The 17,261-nt window shown below is 36.4% G+C and overlaps 1 protein-coding gene across 3 annotated transcripts in view; it reads left to right on the forward strand.

Moving 5' to 3' along the window:
- LOC126976998 (SH3 and multiple ankyrin repeat domains protein 2) overlaps nt 1–17,261 on the forward strand; it is a 281,852-nt gene that overhangs the window by 261,076 nt on the left and 3,515 nt on the right. For all 3 annotated transcript variants that reach the window (XM_050825630.1, XM_050825631.1, XM_050825632.1), the window contains 9 exons: nt 752–859; nt 2,206–2,298; nt 3,516–3,611; nt 4,865–4,994; nt 6,096–6,228; nt 7,027–7,183; nt 8,437–8,579; nt 9,848–9,958; nt 14,573–14,697. In XM_050825630.1, the coding sequence (XP_050681587.1) occupies nt 752–859; nt 2,206–2,298; nt 3,516–3,611; nt 4,865–4,994; nt 6,096–6,228; nt 7,027–7,183; nt 8,437–8,579; nt 9,848–9,958; nt 14,573–14,697 (1,096 nt within the window). The remainder of the gene's footprint in view (nt 1–751; nt 860–2,205; nt 2,299–3,515; nt 3,612–4,864; nt 4,995–6,095; nt 6,229–7,026; nt 7,184–8,436; nt 8,580–9,847; nt 9,959–14,572; nt 14,698–17,261) is intronic.

Below are 17,261 nucleotides of genomic sequence, written 5' to 3' on the forward strand. Positions count from 1 at the left end.
AGATAGCTATTTACAAGTTTTCACAAATAATAACAATTTATTGTGTATACTCGTTTACCTACATTAAATATAATATTATATAACCTACCTTGCTTTATATAAAAAAAAGTTTTTATTTACTTGACTTCTAAATTGAAATGGTGTCTTGAATAAGTCAAGATCGTATTCACTATTAACTTCATTTTAAAGTTTGCATGCTCTTATAAGAAAACTGTTCTGTCTATAATTTCATTTTGCTGATTGTATTTCAAGTAGGTTGCCCCGCCTTTGGGAGCTGACAGTGGTTCGTAAGCCAATCTGCTCTAGCAGTTCTGCACAGTTAACTCTACCGTTTGCTATATTTAGTATATAAGTAATGTCTGCAACACGTCGTCTTTCTTGGAGAGGCAAAAAATGAAATTTTTGCCAGCGTGACATGTAATTATGGTAATAGTTTTTTGTACGGAATTGTAAGTAACGTATGAATCTTTTCTGTATTGATTCAATGCGGTTAATGTACACATTATAAACTGGATTCCATACTTGAGATGCGTATTCTAGATGGCTACTATTCTTAATAAACTAATTGTATTTAAATGAGAGGTGTCAACATTATTAGAAGCGTAGGTTTTTGGATCAGTAGAAAATTTAAATGATAAAAATGATTTTAAAAATCAAATGCATTACTACTTATTTTTATCGTCATCACCAATGGTTGGTAAAGAATAATTATATTTCAAATATGTTTAATTAATTTGTTCCTAATATCCAGGTAACGTCTCGGATAATACTTGTGCAGTCTCCACGAGTAAATCTCACAAGCACCTCTCCGGCGGAGGTCGACCCTACGCCGCCACATTGCCAAGAAAGGGTGCTGGAGGTCAGACTCTCTTTAACCTTACTTATTTATGCCTTCATATTCATGGGCCGATAATGCATTATTTATTTCGTACCAATTTGCGGGCAAAAACTGGTATGAAAATCCATTTCTAACGAGTTCTTCATAAGTTTTTTTTTGTCAATCAGTCATTTGCAATTTCTATACTACACAAATAAAATTTGAAAAACAAAATTTTATAAACGATGCGGGATTCGAACCCGAGACCTCCGGCGTTCCGTGCCGGTGCTCTTACCAACTGAGCTAACCGTTCGAGTACCGCCTAGTTATAAAATTCTGTTTGCTTTGTTCAACTCTCATGTTTTATTTCTATACGATGTTTATTGCGGGGTCAAAATATTTTTAGATTTCTACTTCTTCATTAAACACGTAGGTACAGTGTAAAATACTAAGTAATAATAATAATAATTAATCTCTATTTATGCATTAATACTTTTTCTCTTAGACAAATAGTGTTATTACAAAGATACCAATCTTATACTTAGAAAACTAAGCAAAAATATAGTATATATATATTACTCGAGTGTATTGAAGTGAAATGAAATTGATTACTTTCGTCGAATACAGTATACATTAAAGATCTCAAATTTATTGTAGTATTCGGCTAATTTAAATTAGCATGCAAAAAGTTTACTTAAAATTTTAAAAAATCCTATTGATACCTTCAACTTCGTCGTTAAACCTTACTTATAACTATAAAATGTTTATTACTTTATTTTTATATCCTTTTGAAAATATTAAAGTATAGTAAGGCCAACGAGAGGAGATAAAGAATGTAAACAATGTTCAGGGGTTCAAAACATTTTAATCGTAAACTTTCAATATTTAAAAGAATTGCTATCTTTCAAAGGTTGTCTATATCTGCTAGATTGTGATTATATAATTAAAACGGATTAATAATAACAAAAAAAAACTTAGTAAATACGGAAACGATAAAATACGTATCACTTCGAACGCAATCCAAACAGGAATGAACTTGTTCACAAATTTGTGGACCAAATGTTGACAACTGTGGTATTGGCTGCTCTCCTGTAGCACCAAACATGCAACAATAGCTGTCGTTGACCAACTGACGCCATTAATGCGTACGACTGATAGGGACAAGGATAATAACCGCTCGATATCGCAATGTCACACAGTACCTAACCGTCCGTTTGTTTACATTTTTTATCTTGTCTCGTTGGCCTTATTATAGATGCATAGTTCTAAGCATTTGCTTTGTTGTTATTTTACATCTGTATGTTGATATTATACATCTGTATGTTGATATTAAAAATCTGTATGTTGTTATTATACATCTGTATGTTAACAATCGTGTGTGTGAGCAGGTCGCAGCCCCGCGCCCGCACCGCCCCGTCGAGACCCGCGCACTACGCTTAGTGTTGGCCGCGCCCGCGCCAAGTCCATGGTAGCCGGACTAGGTAACTTATTTTTTTTTTATGAAAATATGACATGAGACGAGCAGGACGTTCAGCTGATGGTAATTGATACGCCCTGCCATTACAATGCAGTGCCGCTCAGCATTCTTGAAAAACCCAAAAATTCTGAGCAGCGCTACAACTGCGCTCGACACCTTGAGACATAAGATATTACTTAAGTCTTATTTCCCCTGTAATTTCACTAGCTACGGCGCCCTTCAGATCGAAACACAGTAATGTTAAAACCATAATGTAAATACCATGTGGTATCCATAATCTAGCCGGCTTTCTGTGCAAAGGAGCCTCCCACTGGTGAACTTCGCTTACCTCCTTTTTAGGAATAGACAAACTATGACCCACGCCGATCTAAAATAATATAGATATCAATCAGCGTTATAACTAATGTTATTAACATGCTAAATCCCTATTATTTTTTTAAAGATATAATTTGGTGCACTGTGATAGCTCGACCATTATTATTACTAAGAAGCCTTTGTTTCAAAATATTGATGTAAGAAGATAGATTGCCAACGCCAATGACGTTCTTATACATATATACAAATCACGTTGCATAAAAACAGGCCGAAATAATATGGAATATGCCACAAAATAAACCATAATGAGTTTCTATTGTTATATCTATACATTGCCGCATTGACTCCAGTTGCTTAAATTATTCTTGGTCAATATCAGCAGTGTAAAACATTTAATCAGTTCAGGTTACGTTTGTTGAATTTAGAAACCAATTCGGACAATGACATACGACTAAGGTTCTCCTTAGTCGTATGTCATTGTCCGAATAGTATGCTTACTTTGTCTTGAAGCACACTTTAGACTGCGAATATCCTTAAATGTGTATAGAACGTCATTGGATAAAGCACTTATCTGTGAGACGTCAGGCTTCTTCTTCTTCGTCGTATTACTCTTGACAGAGCAGTCGTGGTCACGTCGAACGACGAACGATTCTACGCCTGTTATCCCTGGCTGTTGCTTCTCTGGCACATGTTTTGAGGGGAGTATTGGTTAAGGCTTTGATCTGGTCTGTCCAGCGCATAGGGGAGCGTCCTCTTGACCTACTGCCGTTAACCCTTCCCTGAACAACAAGTCTCTCTATGGCATGCTCTCCACGTCGCGTGATATTTCCGAAGTATCTGAAGATGATGAGGTATCCTCAGAGACGTCAGGCAGAAATACTAAATTGTTGCTTGCAATTTTTTTAGAGAACGGCGGTGAAAAGGAGGAAAGCTGCGAACCGTTAAGTGTGGCGGGCAAGTCGTCGTCCGCAGAGTCCGTACAGTTGCATCCTGGTAGCAATAGTATGTTACTTAGCTTACTTATGTTGTAGCATAATAGTTGTAACAATAAGAATACAATATTGTATATTTTATTAAGAAGAGCGCAAAAAAAAATGCTGGGAGAGTTTCTTGTCTCTCAGAGCGCCATTTGTTTCTGAAGCGGTAGTAGTATCTAGTATATTAGAAATGACATCAAAAAGTAATTCTAAAGGAATTAATTTTGAAAAAATAAATGTAATTTTATTTTATGTAAATAGCAGTGCCATAATATCCTAGTGATGTGACGTCATCGACGTCAGTTCCATAGATAATGAAAAGGGGTGCGGTGCACTTAAGGGTAGATATATATATTGGTTTTATGGTGAAAGTATTTATTTACTTAAGGTACTTAACTTATCTATGATACTTGCTAAATAACTATAATTAATGGTTCTACTGGTGAGTACGCGGATGTCTACTATTAATTGATTAAAATGGTTACTCGGACCAGTCCTATAATGGTTATAGGCAAATGGTTAATGGTAACTTAGACCGGACCGATCAATGGTTACTCGCGTACTGCATCTCTACTATGCATTGGTAATAAATAATAATGGTTAAAAGGGTTACTCGGGCCGGTCCTGTAATGGTTAATGGTAACCCGCGTACTGCCTTACTAAAGGCAATACATGGTTTTATTACAATTAATTTTATCTGCTAAGCAATATTTGTTATATTATAATGCTGTTTGATGGATTTACTTTAAACAGATAATATATCCGGGTAGTAGTTTATTATTCAAAATAAAACAGAGCTAATTCCAAGCGTTGCTGAATCTCCGTTAGAGACATTTTTCTCTCGCTTTGTTCATCTATAGTGTATACCGTCCTATCTATATATAACCGACAGATATTACGAAATTATGAAGGATAGAATGTTAGGCTCAGATAGTCATCATGAGCGGCAAAGATTTTTTTTTAAATGCGCTCTCTACGTAGGTATCTATAATATGTTGTGGACTTTTTTAACATTTTTTATAGCCCATTAACGAATGGCAAAACTATGTAGTCTGCACAAGTGAAAAATAGTAGCAAGCCATAAAAAAGGGTAGTAGTGTAACGTAATTCCTGTCATTTTCTCAAAATAAATTTCTTAAGAATCATTTTTAGGTTTGCGATGTGTTACTACTTAGATCATATTGTTTTGTGGAAAATATGCTGTTTAAAAGCAGGTCTAGTCGTGCCCAGTTTTTTCTATAAAATAAGCGTTAATATAACATGATGTCGCTTTTGCAGACGGTACCCCCTCGTCCGGCACTCCGGTTGCACCGCGTACAGCCAGCATAAGGCAGCGGCCCGTCTCCGGTCGCATCACCGCGGCTGAACTCGAGGAGTTGTTTCAGAGACAAGCCGATGCTGACGCTACGTAAGATGCCTTTTTGTTAAATGTATGTCTGTCAACTCTGTGAAGATTCCCTTCCATGTCTGTGACATTCCGTCAGATCATTAACGAAATAATCGATTTTGTGTTACCTAGGCTGAAATGTATAATGCTCGGTTCACATTAGTCCAGTCCAGTAATACAGGGAGTTAATCCAGTCCAGCACTGGACTGGATCATATCATCCACATTATTCCAGTCATTCAAAAGCTGTAAGATCGGTAACACTATAGTGACAATGCTTTTAAGATTTTATAAATTGTTTTAAAACTGTTCTATTATTACTGTTAGAAGACGTAACTGACGTACTGGAAAAATAACTAAGAAGAAAAAAAAAATTACAAAATAAAACAACCGACTTAAAAAACATCTATTCCAAAGCCATAGATATAATACACTATAAAGGATAATTAATTGCTTATTTGCATACACGTTTACGTACGTTATACCTTGGCTGACACAATGAGCGACCTGAAATGAAAAATAGACCGTCAATCCAGTCAACCAGACTGGATTGATCACGGGAATGGTACATTCCAGTGCAGGTTTTTTTTTTTATGGTATAGGAGGACAAACGAGCGTACGGGTCACCTGGTGTTAAGTGATCACCGCCGCCCACATTCTCTTGCTACACCAGAGGAATCACAAGAGCGTTGCCGGCCTTTAAGGAAGGTGTACGCGCTTTTTTTGAAGGTACCCATGTCGTATCGTCCCGGAAACACCGCACAAGGAAGCTCATTCCACAGCGTTGTAGTACGCGGAAGAAAGCTCCTTGAAAACCGCACTGTGGAGGACCGCCACACATCCAGATGGTGCGGATGATATCTTAACTTGTGGCGAGTCGTGCGAAGGTGGAATTCCGCGGCAGGAATCAGGTTAAACAGCTCTTCGGAACACTCCCCGTGATAAATACGGTAGAAGACACACAATGAAGCGACGTCTCTACGCAACGCCAAGTGATCCAGCCGTTCGCAGGGTTCACATTATTCCAGTAGCATTCCAGCGATGGACTGGATTAATGTGAACCGAGCATAATGATTGGTATCTTTGAACTCAATAGATTAATTTATAAATTGATTTACATCAGCGGAGCGATGATGACGAGGTCTGCGTTCCAAGATGGCGCCGGTTCGGGGGGCGCGTCCCCCACCGCGTCTCCCGCGCGCGCGGGCAAGAAAGCCTACGCCTCTGTTGCTGAGATGAAGCGATCCAGAGGAAAGGTTTGTGTTTCTAGGGCACTATTTTGCTCATTTTTATCAAATTTCATATTCTGTATGTTTTCAGCTGCCATATATAGATGCCATATCATAGAGTTTTATAGACGAAAGTTTTCAGTTCATACCTATTCATTCCCATCTTGACGTTTTCATATACTCATGAAGTCAAGAGATCTACCTCATAGACTCATATTTTACCTCTAAAAAATCATATTCGGCAAACTAAATAAAATGTGGTTCAATTTTTATTATTTTTTATAACTTAATTTCTTTTCTCGTGGACTAAGATGTAAGAAGTTATTTGGCTTTGATTTCCTATTTTCAATACCTTCTACTATAAGGAATATATTGAGGATAAAGAAGTTTGGAGTACGGTACTATAAATATCGCGATTTTCTGCGACCCTGTAGCATCCACTGACGTATTTTTAATTACTTACGTAATTTATTTTTTGACGCTTTTGCGCACTTGTGAACATTTTATGACTATTTATAGATGCTTTTTGTAAGTTTACGTAAATATTTTTTTTTTCATATTTTATTTTCTGCAATTCTTATATGTAAAATACAACTTGTAAAATAGTTAATCCGTATTATGTATATTTAATTCGATGAAAAAAAAAGCCCGCTGAGTTTGTTGCGCCCATTCTTCTCAGGTCTGACATATTCATTTTGGAATGGGTGGTAGATTTCTGACTTTCAATAAGTGATGTCACATCCTATTTTGAATAAAAATATTTGAATTTGAATTTGAAATAAAAAAAATCTCAGTTTTCCGAAAAAAATATAAAAACGTTTTCAGTTGTGGAGCAAATCGTTAAGCAGCAGTGGCAGTGGCAGCGGCAGTGGGAGCGGTAGCGGTAGCTGGTCCCTGCGTCGCGACTTCCACTCCACGCCCGACCTGGCCGCCGAGCTCGCGGCCACGCCACTCCGAGCGACCTCCACCGATCGATTACATGGTACATATTGTAAATTAGTGATTATGTTGGAGTGATATTGTAGATTGTAATAATTTGTGAAATTAATTTATCTTTTTATATTGTTTTGAAAATTTTAGCGTATAGGACTTTAATTAAGTTTTACGTATGGATTTAATTCTTTGTATGTTTATGTATATGACGTGTTCACCTTTAATTAAAGGAACACGATTATTAGACATTGTGTTACAATTTTATGAATTGACATGTGTAGGTATTCTGTGTTAATGGACTTTTAATATATAAATAAATTGGGACTTATGTCTGATACCTCCATTAGCACATGATTCCGGCTAGATTTTCTGTGGTAAAGCAGGATCATTAAATTAATATATCGAACGAAATTAACGAATATCTAAAATTCTCAAAATTATCCGAAGCCAGTAAAATATTTATCTACACCCATGCTTTAAATCCTCTAATAAAGATTCAGAAACAGTTAGCTTATTACCAACATTAAAACACCCAATGTTCTAATAACCATTACATCACCCAAAAGAGTGTTGTAATGTTGTACTGAATTTCATAACAACACTCCTATGTTTTTTTATCCCTTCATGCGGAAAGAGTTTTAACATACAGCCACATTCTTATTGCTCGATGCGTGGCATGGCTGTATAAATTAAAAAAAGAACATTGTCGTTTACGCGCGCTCCACACTCCCAGAACGTCGCGCGCCGTAAAAATGTAGGTTATTCGAATCCTCGCCATTTTTCTTCGATATTTTTGAGCGATTCATTTTAAACGCTGCAAAAAAACATTATATTCGAGTGAATTTTAATTATTGCACTATACAAAATGTAAATTACTACTAAAATAAATAATTGTTTCATTAAATTTAGTTTATTTGTATATAATCAGTAATGAATGATATTAGGTTACTACTAGGACTGGTGTTTTAATGTTAGCAGTAAGCTAACTGTTCCAGAATCTTTTAGAGGATTCATATTCTGGGTGTAGATAAAGTCTTATAAGCAACTGTTGATAATTAGGTATTAAAACACTCATGTGATACTATTATCACAAATAAATCCACATTCGCGTTTTAATACCCCTTATTACACAACAGTTGCATAAATAACTATATTCTAACATCCGTATCCAGATCGGAAGTTTCAAATCCATTACAACTCTGGTAATCACGCGTACGGCGTATGTTATAAGCTACAGAACCCAGTAAAGGTACTAATCTGTTTTGGCTTCGCTAATGTATAAATTATTGTTTGTGTCGTCAGAGGCCGGTCGTGCCCCTCCCCCGCCGACCGCTCCCCCGCCGCCCCCTGGCGTGGTGACGTCATCGTTCCGTCCGGCCGCGCCCGCCAAACTATACGCGGCGCCGCGAGACCTAGCCTCCGTCGCCTACAGACCTAACAACGAGGTAAGTGTGTGGCGAAAATCATGGCACATTTTGGTTTCTTGTGTTTTCACGTGTCAAAGTGTTTTAAGTCAAAATTCCGGTGGAGCACCGAACCACAAAAAATAACGCACGACACGCCGCAAATTAGAATATCATCCCCACCATCTGGATGTGTCCTGGCGGTCCTCCACGGTGCGGTTTTCAAGGAACTTTCTTCCACGTACTATAAAGCTGTGGAATGTACTTCCTTGTGCGGTGTTTTCGGGACGATACGACATATATATATCGTTACCTTAAAAAAAAGCGCGTACACCTTCCTTAAAGGCCGGCAACGCTCCTGTGATTGGTGTTGCAAGAGAATGTGGGCGACGGTGATCACTTAACACCAGGTGTCCCGTACGCTCGTTTATCCTCCCCTTTTCCATAAAAAAATTATTCAAGAGCTTAATAAGACATTTTTAGTCGTTAATTAAATTTGTGTACACTATAACCAACTCGCAAAGCTGCTTATTTGACGGTCTTATTGCTCACGGCGGCAACCCAAAGTATTTTATCAATATCTGCCACCTCTACATAAAATAACACGCATTCGATTGTCCACCTAGTGAGTCGAAACCAAGTGAATCGATTGTATTATCTAGTATTCTAGTGAGTCTCTTTCGTCGGAGAGCCATAAAAAGAAGATAACTTTATATCATAAATTAAAGGTATCGCACGTCTCACATTCAGCTGAATCTCTTGGGGCCGCGCGCAGCTTAGTTTTTCATTATCCTTTGACTTACCACGATGGAGGCCCGTATGGATCCCGTCAGTAACTAAATTGTGTCCTATTTATGGATTAGGTATCTTACATATTTAAAAGACCTATTCTTGAAGATACATATAATTATATTCTCGTGTAATTTCGTCTAAATGACGAATGAATACACGTGAGTTTTTAGGTGGCGAAAATGAGACATAGGTATCTCAATTCTGGAAAAACACGCTTTTGCGAGATTTTACAAGTGGAGGTTGGTGTGAAATTTCGTAAGAGTACTGCAACAGAAATCACAATAATATAAATCAAATTAAAATCATTTTATTCATATAGATCAAGGAAATGACACTTATGAATGTCAAAAATTTTCTTTTTATATTCACCGTCACTTCGAAAGGGTTGAGCTTTAATAATAAGAAGTGGCAAGAAACTCATTGCCACTCTTTTAAATCAACATTTACAGGTTCTTGTAAAAGTTGTTTTCTTAATTTATTTGTTCTCCTTAATTCACTACTATGTGTTATATTGACAGCGAGCCACAGCCAGTACAGGTGCGGTGCGAGCGTGGTCACGCGCCATGTCGGTGGACGACACGACGCACCAATACGCGCAGCCCCGCGCGCTGCACAACATACAGAGACAGGTGATGACAAAACATAGTAAAATCTTGCCTATTTTTGAGAAATTGCCAATATTTTTTCAATGACCAAATAAAGTTGCAAAAGGTAGATCATCCTGGGATAGCAGCTATGGGTCAAATTCAAATTCAAATATTTTTATTCAAAATAGGATGTGAAATCACTTATTGAAAGTCAAAAAACTACCACCCATTCCAAAATGAATGCCTCAGGCCTGAGAAGAATGGGCGCAACAAACTCAGCGGGCTTTTTTTTTTCATCAAAAATATGTTTTACAATTAAAGTACCATTTACAAAGTAACATTGTACAATTAAACTTATTATGTAATAGCCTGAGGGCGGTCGCTCCATTCCCAATCTGTGGTATCATTAAGAAAGTCATTTATGTTGTAGTAACCTTTACCACACAAACGTTTTTTAACAATTCTTTTGAATATCATCAGTTTATGTCTGTTCCTGTTGTTAACATTATGGTTATGACAGTTTCTGGCAAATTCACTTATGTGCCTATGAACATACATTGCATTATCAAGAATATATTGAGAAGCAAGATGTTCATTACTTTGAATTTTGCTCTCAATGATTCTCTAGGACCTAGGTTATAAATAGCGCGAATAGCCCTCTTCTGCAGCACAAATATTGTATTAATATCGGCAGCGTTGCCCCATAGCAATATACCATAGGACATAATACTATGGAAATAACTAAAGTATACTAGTCGCGCCGTATCTATGTCAGTTAATTGTCTAATCTTTTTAACCGCGTATGCTGCAGAACTAAGTCTGTTCGCCAATCCTTCAATATGTAATCCCATTGTAATTTGGAATCTAAAGTTATGCCAAGAAATATAGCAGATTCCCCCGGTTCTATCACCTCTCCGTTTAACAAAACATTTGCATTTACATTTTTGACATTTGGTACGGTAAATTTAATGTATTTAGTTTTCTTGCTATTTAACAATAGGTTATTAGCGCTAAACCAGTACACGATGTCAGATAAAATATCGTTTACTTCATGATACATAGCTTGGTTTCTTTTCACTTTGAAAATCAGTGAAGTGTCGTCCGCAAACAATACTACCTTATGTTTTTTCTCTATAAGATTAGAAAGATCATTTATATAGATAAGAAAGAGGAACGGTCCAAGAATAGACCCTTGTGGTACCCCCATACTGAGAGGAGTCCCAGGAGATCTCCTGCCATTCACGTTGACCCTCTGAATTCTATTGAAATTAAAATATGAAGTCAGAAGATCGAGCGCAGTTCCTTTTATGCCATTGTGGTATAGCTTCCTGACCAGCGTTGAATGTTGAACACAATCAAAAGCCTTAGATAAATCACAGAAGATGCCAAGTGCATTCTGCGATTCCTCCCAGGCATCAAAAATATTCTTGATCAGCTCAACACCTGCATCAGTTGTTGAACGTCCCCTAGTAAAGCCCAATTGTTTCAAATGAAGTAACTTATGAGAGTTAAAGTAAGTAAGCATTTGGCTTAAAATAATTTTTTCAAAAATTTTACTAAGGGTTGGCAAAACCGACCAGGACGATAGTTGTTCGGGCCAGAAGAGCAAAACAAGGTCAACCAACTCTACAAACATAAACAAAATATTACTGGCTCACAAAAGATGCATAAGAGCTGTGGCTGGTATAGGGCCCTTCGATAGCAGCTGACCACTATTTTTAAATTTAAACATACTGACTGTTACCGGAATTTATGTAGTAGAGGCTAGTTTATTTGTTAAGAAAAAATTAAATTTATTCACTCGGCTGAGCGTCTGTTCTTTGTTTCCATCGCGTGATCCTACTAGACTTCGAGGACCCCACATTAGAACCGCCTTGTACCAAAAAAAGCTGTCGTGCTGTGTGTAAAAATATTAAATAAATTTCCAAAAGAAATAAAAGAGGAGACAGTATTAAATAGATTTAAATTATTATCTCTATTAAAGAAATATTGTTTTTACTCAATAAACAAATATTATCAAACGAAGTGGTAAGTGTTACCAATACTATATTTACCAATAATATTATATTTTTTGTGATTATTTTTACTACATTACCTCTTAGCATTTCATTAATTATTGTAATTGTGTATTGTAGGGTCATTTAGGTATAGCTTTACGGTGGTCAAATTAAATGTAGCCGTAATTATTTATTGTTAGGTTTATAATATTGTGAAGCGAAACCATAAAAATATTTGCATGTCTGTCAAGACGAAACATTGCTCTTGAATTTGTAACAACTTTACTTGTGAATGTTTCTGGCAAATAAAGAACTTTGACCTTGACTGGACAAACACGAGCTATGACTCGAAACCGGTTGTCGATTCTCCGAGCTTGCAACGTGTACAGCGAACAAACTACCGATTACCTGATGCCTTGCGTGATAAATGAGCTGCCCTTAATTGAGCGGAAAATTTTTACAAGTCCAAACATTACTTACATATTAAAGGATTACCTATTAAAAAATCTACAGCAGTTACTATGACAATATTAATGTACCTACTAAGTTATTATTCTTTTTAAGATTAACAATATTTTGATTGTTGTTAAGTTAGGTAATAGGTTAAGTTGTGATATATGCTTAACTAATTATTAGGAATAATTATAACCTATGTGTTTTTTTAGATGCTAAGTGGAGGTTTTGTATATACTGGAATTGTAATATGATAAATAATTTTAATTATTTAACTCCACCCAAATAAATATATTTCGTACTTGATTTCGCGACCTATCCACCATGTGACAAAGTTTATGTAGCTCCGAGTTTCTAACATCGCTGAATTCTTGTTATTTCGGTGCAATCTTCGCCTCAAGCCTTGTACTATAAACACTACTAAGCTATTAGTATTACTATTAAGCTATTAGTGTTTTCTGTATACAGTATACGATGAAATGATTGGCAAACTCAGCGTGATGCATCGTCGGATGTTGTGGCTTAGCTCTCACAATAGCTGTATTTCTGAAGTATTTTTACCTTAAGTTGTACATACGAGCTTGAATAAAACCATGACGCGAGCTAAGAGTTGCACAAGTCCACACGTCTTGGGCGAAAAACGAAACAACCATTGAGCCTACATAGTTTAGGTAATAAATAGGTAGCTATCATGAATGGTGATTTCATAATAAAAATGTTATTATTTATTAGTAAGACATAAAAAGATATAAGAATATGATAATACACATATATCTAAGAGATATTATTGTACTTGAATATCAAGCTATCATTTGATGCAAGATTTCAACTTAGGTTGAATATATGACGCAGTGCTCGATTGGGCTCTAGAAAATAACCAAATGATCGAAGTACCTAGGTAACACTGAAAATGTTTAGAAAATGAAAAACGGCCAAAGGTCAACAGTCCATTTTGTTGAGTGCGCTGAAGCATTGTCGTGTTGAAGGAGGATCCTGCTTCGAGAGCGCTGCTGTCGAATTTTTTCCAAGACAACAGGCAAACAGCGATTAACATACCAGTCTGCAGTAACTGTCGTGAAATGACCTGTCCGACCAAAGAATGGGGCAATCATCTTTTTTCCTTGACTTCTTCCTTTCTTTACCTTAGTTGGCCGATCCTCGAAAGGGAAATATCCACTGAAATGATTGGTTTCGGGTTTGTAGCAATATATCCAGCTTTCATCACCTGTGACGATGTCAAATACAGCATTTGAGTCACCGCCGTTGAACTTATCTAACATTTGGCGACACCAGTCCATGCGAAGGTGTTTCTGGTCGTCGGTTAAAGTATGGGGAATCCACCTGGTACAAAGCTTCCTGACGCCTAAATGTTCGCGTAATATTTTTTGAACTTGACTCATACCAATGCCTAGGCTGGCCCGTATCTGCTGATAGGTCACTGTCTTATCTTCCTCTATCATGCGTCGCACAGCACTGCTGCTATCTTCAGTAGTCGCTGTTAAAAGACGTCCCTCACGCGGATCATCATTAAGATTGCTACATCCACGCTTAAACTCGTTAAATCAATTGTAAATAGTGGCACGAGATGGGGCTTCATTAATAATGCGCAGCCTATCATAGCTTTGTTGTTGAATAAGCCCACAACGAAAGTCATAATAAATTATTGACCGAAAATTTTATCGCGTTACGTTCATTTTCACGTCTAACAAGAGTCTTAGATTTGCCGTCAATTCACAAAAACAAATGAAAAATGAATGCAATATACTACAATAGGTTACCAAAGAGTTCTAAAATTGAAATTCAAAAAAAGTTTTCATTAGCAATGCTTCTATCTGGCCAGTTCTAAAAACTTTCAGTGTCACCTACGTATAAACCAGACCAAATAGGTACAACATCAACTGATGAATTGAATCACAATGAATAATTAATTAATATTAATAAAATACTTTTGATTAAAATAATCCGTTGGTATTAAAATGTGTGTACATATACTGACTTTAACATTTTACAATATTTCGTAAAATTAATAATTAATAGTTATAGTAATAGCGTGGATGCGGATGAATGATTGAACAAACAGTAAAATGTCGAAAAAACGTCGCAACTATTGCTATGGTAATTTTAGGAAACAGTTTGTTACGGTTTAATCATCATCACACGCCTTTTAATTTGTGATTTGACTAATTCAAAATTAACGTTACTTCAGAATTCGATGCCCGCGCCGCCCATACCGGAGCCGGACTACAGCATGTCGGAATCCGACGAGGATGAACACAAGATGAAGACGGAACCCGCGGCCGTGGCTGAGACTAGCGCAAACAGCAACACCAGGTACACACCTTCCATTGCAAATACTTTTATTATTGTCAAATGCTCCAAGTATTTGGTGGGACCACCCACCATATACTTGGAGCATTTGACTTACCAAAGTGGACTAAGAAAATAAGGCCTCTTGTCCACTTCCACACAGTGTGGAAATTTAATATAGGAACGGAGCTGTACTTTCGGACAATAAAATGACATAGAATCTAAAATTACTCCACTCAGCTTCAGGAAACATGGATTTTATGGATGGATGGAGCGGTGAAACGGATACAGGATTAATCGTTAATATCTACAAGTGTGAGTTTTTAATTCCACGCTCTGAATGTGAAACATATAATATAAGCAGGGGAAAAGCGTCCCTTGCCTTTGGGTTAAGCCCAGCATTGATCAATAGACAAAAATCCATTGAAGGGAAGTAGAATTACGACAGTCGTGACACTGTTGCTCATTACTGCCTCGCACCGTATCGCTTCCTCATTCCGCGTCAATGGACAGGCAGCTTAAATGCTTATTATTCCACTGGTACAGTCTGCGATGAAGGTTTAGCATAAGTAGCCAGAGAGTTCGTTCTTATAACTTTGTTAACAAACTTGTACAGAGCAATTTGTTTTCAATCATTAATCATCATCGACTTTTTGCTGGCGTTTATTCATCGTTGTTCTTTGTATATGAACAAAGAATACATAAACCAATATAAACAAGCCATAGCTTGTTTAGATACTTATCAACTTGAAGACTCAATATAAGACATATTAAATACCATTTTTAAGTTACAGAATGTAAAATTGAGCACGCCCTTCCGTCCAATTTTTTTAAAATCCCACCCAATTATAAACATTTATTGTGTTGCTTGCAGTGTTTGCGTAATAAGAAATATTTCTTTACAGGATATCGCTTTACGCTAGCACAAAAGACGGAATAGCGCAAATATATCTTTAAACAATACCGATTACTTTCAAAAGGTATAACTCAATATATAAGCTTTTGGGGAACGCTTAGTCATACTCATGTTATGTTCCTCGAATCATGACACATTAATTAAAAAGCAATGTGTTGTTTTTATTTTCTTCTATCCTTCCTACTGTGTGATTTTTCTTTCTTGTCGTCTATCTATCCTATCTTATGTTTGGCTGTTTTTACAACTGATAATATTGAAACATGTATATACGTAATTTAAAGTTTCGTAGCGTAGATCTTATCGCATCGCTTTAAGGCTCATATTCGAAGATATTAAAGTTAAGTTTATATCTCAATGAATCCTATATGTAATTGCAACGTTGCTTGGTACAGTCAGCGTCAAAAGAAAGTACCCATTGTATTAAAAAAAAAATCGACAAACTTTAACTTCAGTTGACATATTAATATCAACATTGACTATAAACAACAAACACAGAGACGGAGCTCTGTACCATTACTCTGGTTTTAGAAGCTAGGGTTATAATGCAATCCATATTCAATTGATATATTTTTTAAATATTTAACCTTCATGGACGCGATCACAATCTTAAAGTACCTGTAATTTCTAATTACTATTGAATGTGGGAATTTTACTATGGAAACGATGGGTGTTGCCATATTTTTGAATACATTGGGTAACGCTATTTTTTTGACGCTGACTGTACATCTAAATTTAATACTAACAAATGTTATGCAACTTTATTCAAAAAAATTTTTAAGGTTTATAATATTTACATACTTATAAATTATTAATCTCCTGAATTGTAATAATTATTTATAACCGTTTTTTGTAGTTGATTTTTATAATTTTTGTTCTTGTAACTGTGTTAAAACGTCGTATGATAAGCGCGTGTATTGATCATGACACTCTCAGTTCCCTTATCGCATAATAGCACTGCGAATGTAATGACCAATATAAATATATATATATAGCTTCATAATATTATACACAGCAGTAAAGTTGTAGTGTTACGGTTTTGAGGGATGCTAGGTGCTATTTTTACAAGAAAAAATGAGACGAACAATATGTTCACTTTATCGTAAGTGATACGCCCATTAGTCCAATTACAATAGTAGGTAGGTATTGTGCCGCTCAGCATTCTCGATTGAAATCAAAATTCTGAGCGACATTGCAGTTGTGTACGACATAGAAGATGTTAAGTCTCATTAGCCTTGTAATTTCACAAGCTACGGTGCATATCTACGCAAAGAAGCCCCCCACGAAATGTTATTACAGACAGAGTTATTTCAACATAAGTCTCATAGTGACGAGCATAAAGCGATGTGATCGGGCTTGTATATGATTGGGTTAGTACGCATTTAAAGCGCTTTTCAATTGTAAAAACAACCATCTGATTCTAAGGTTGAATCTTTCAAATGGGCGTGTATGTCCAAATCCTAGACTATGAACCAATGAGACAGTAAAACACTGTGAGATTTTTGATCAATCAATTATTTCTTTTAAGGATAATTTGGCCATCCACGTCATATTAAAGTTTACTCAAGCATCGTTAAAACGTGAAGCAATTTCAAAGTGAAAACTTCAGGCGCGCCGAGTTTTTATGGGAATTTGAGATTTATGACGCCCGGCTATTTACCAGGCAAACATAAAA

The sequence above is a fragment of the Leptidea sinapis genome, chromosome 43 (genome assembly GCF_905404315.1).
Source record: "Leptidea sinapis chromosome 43, ilLepSina1.1, whole genome shotgun sequence".
NCBI lineage: Eukaryota > Metazoa > Arthropoda > Insecta > Lepidoptera > Pieridae > Leptidea > Leptidea sinapis.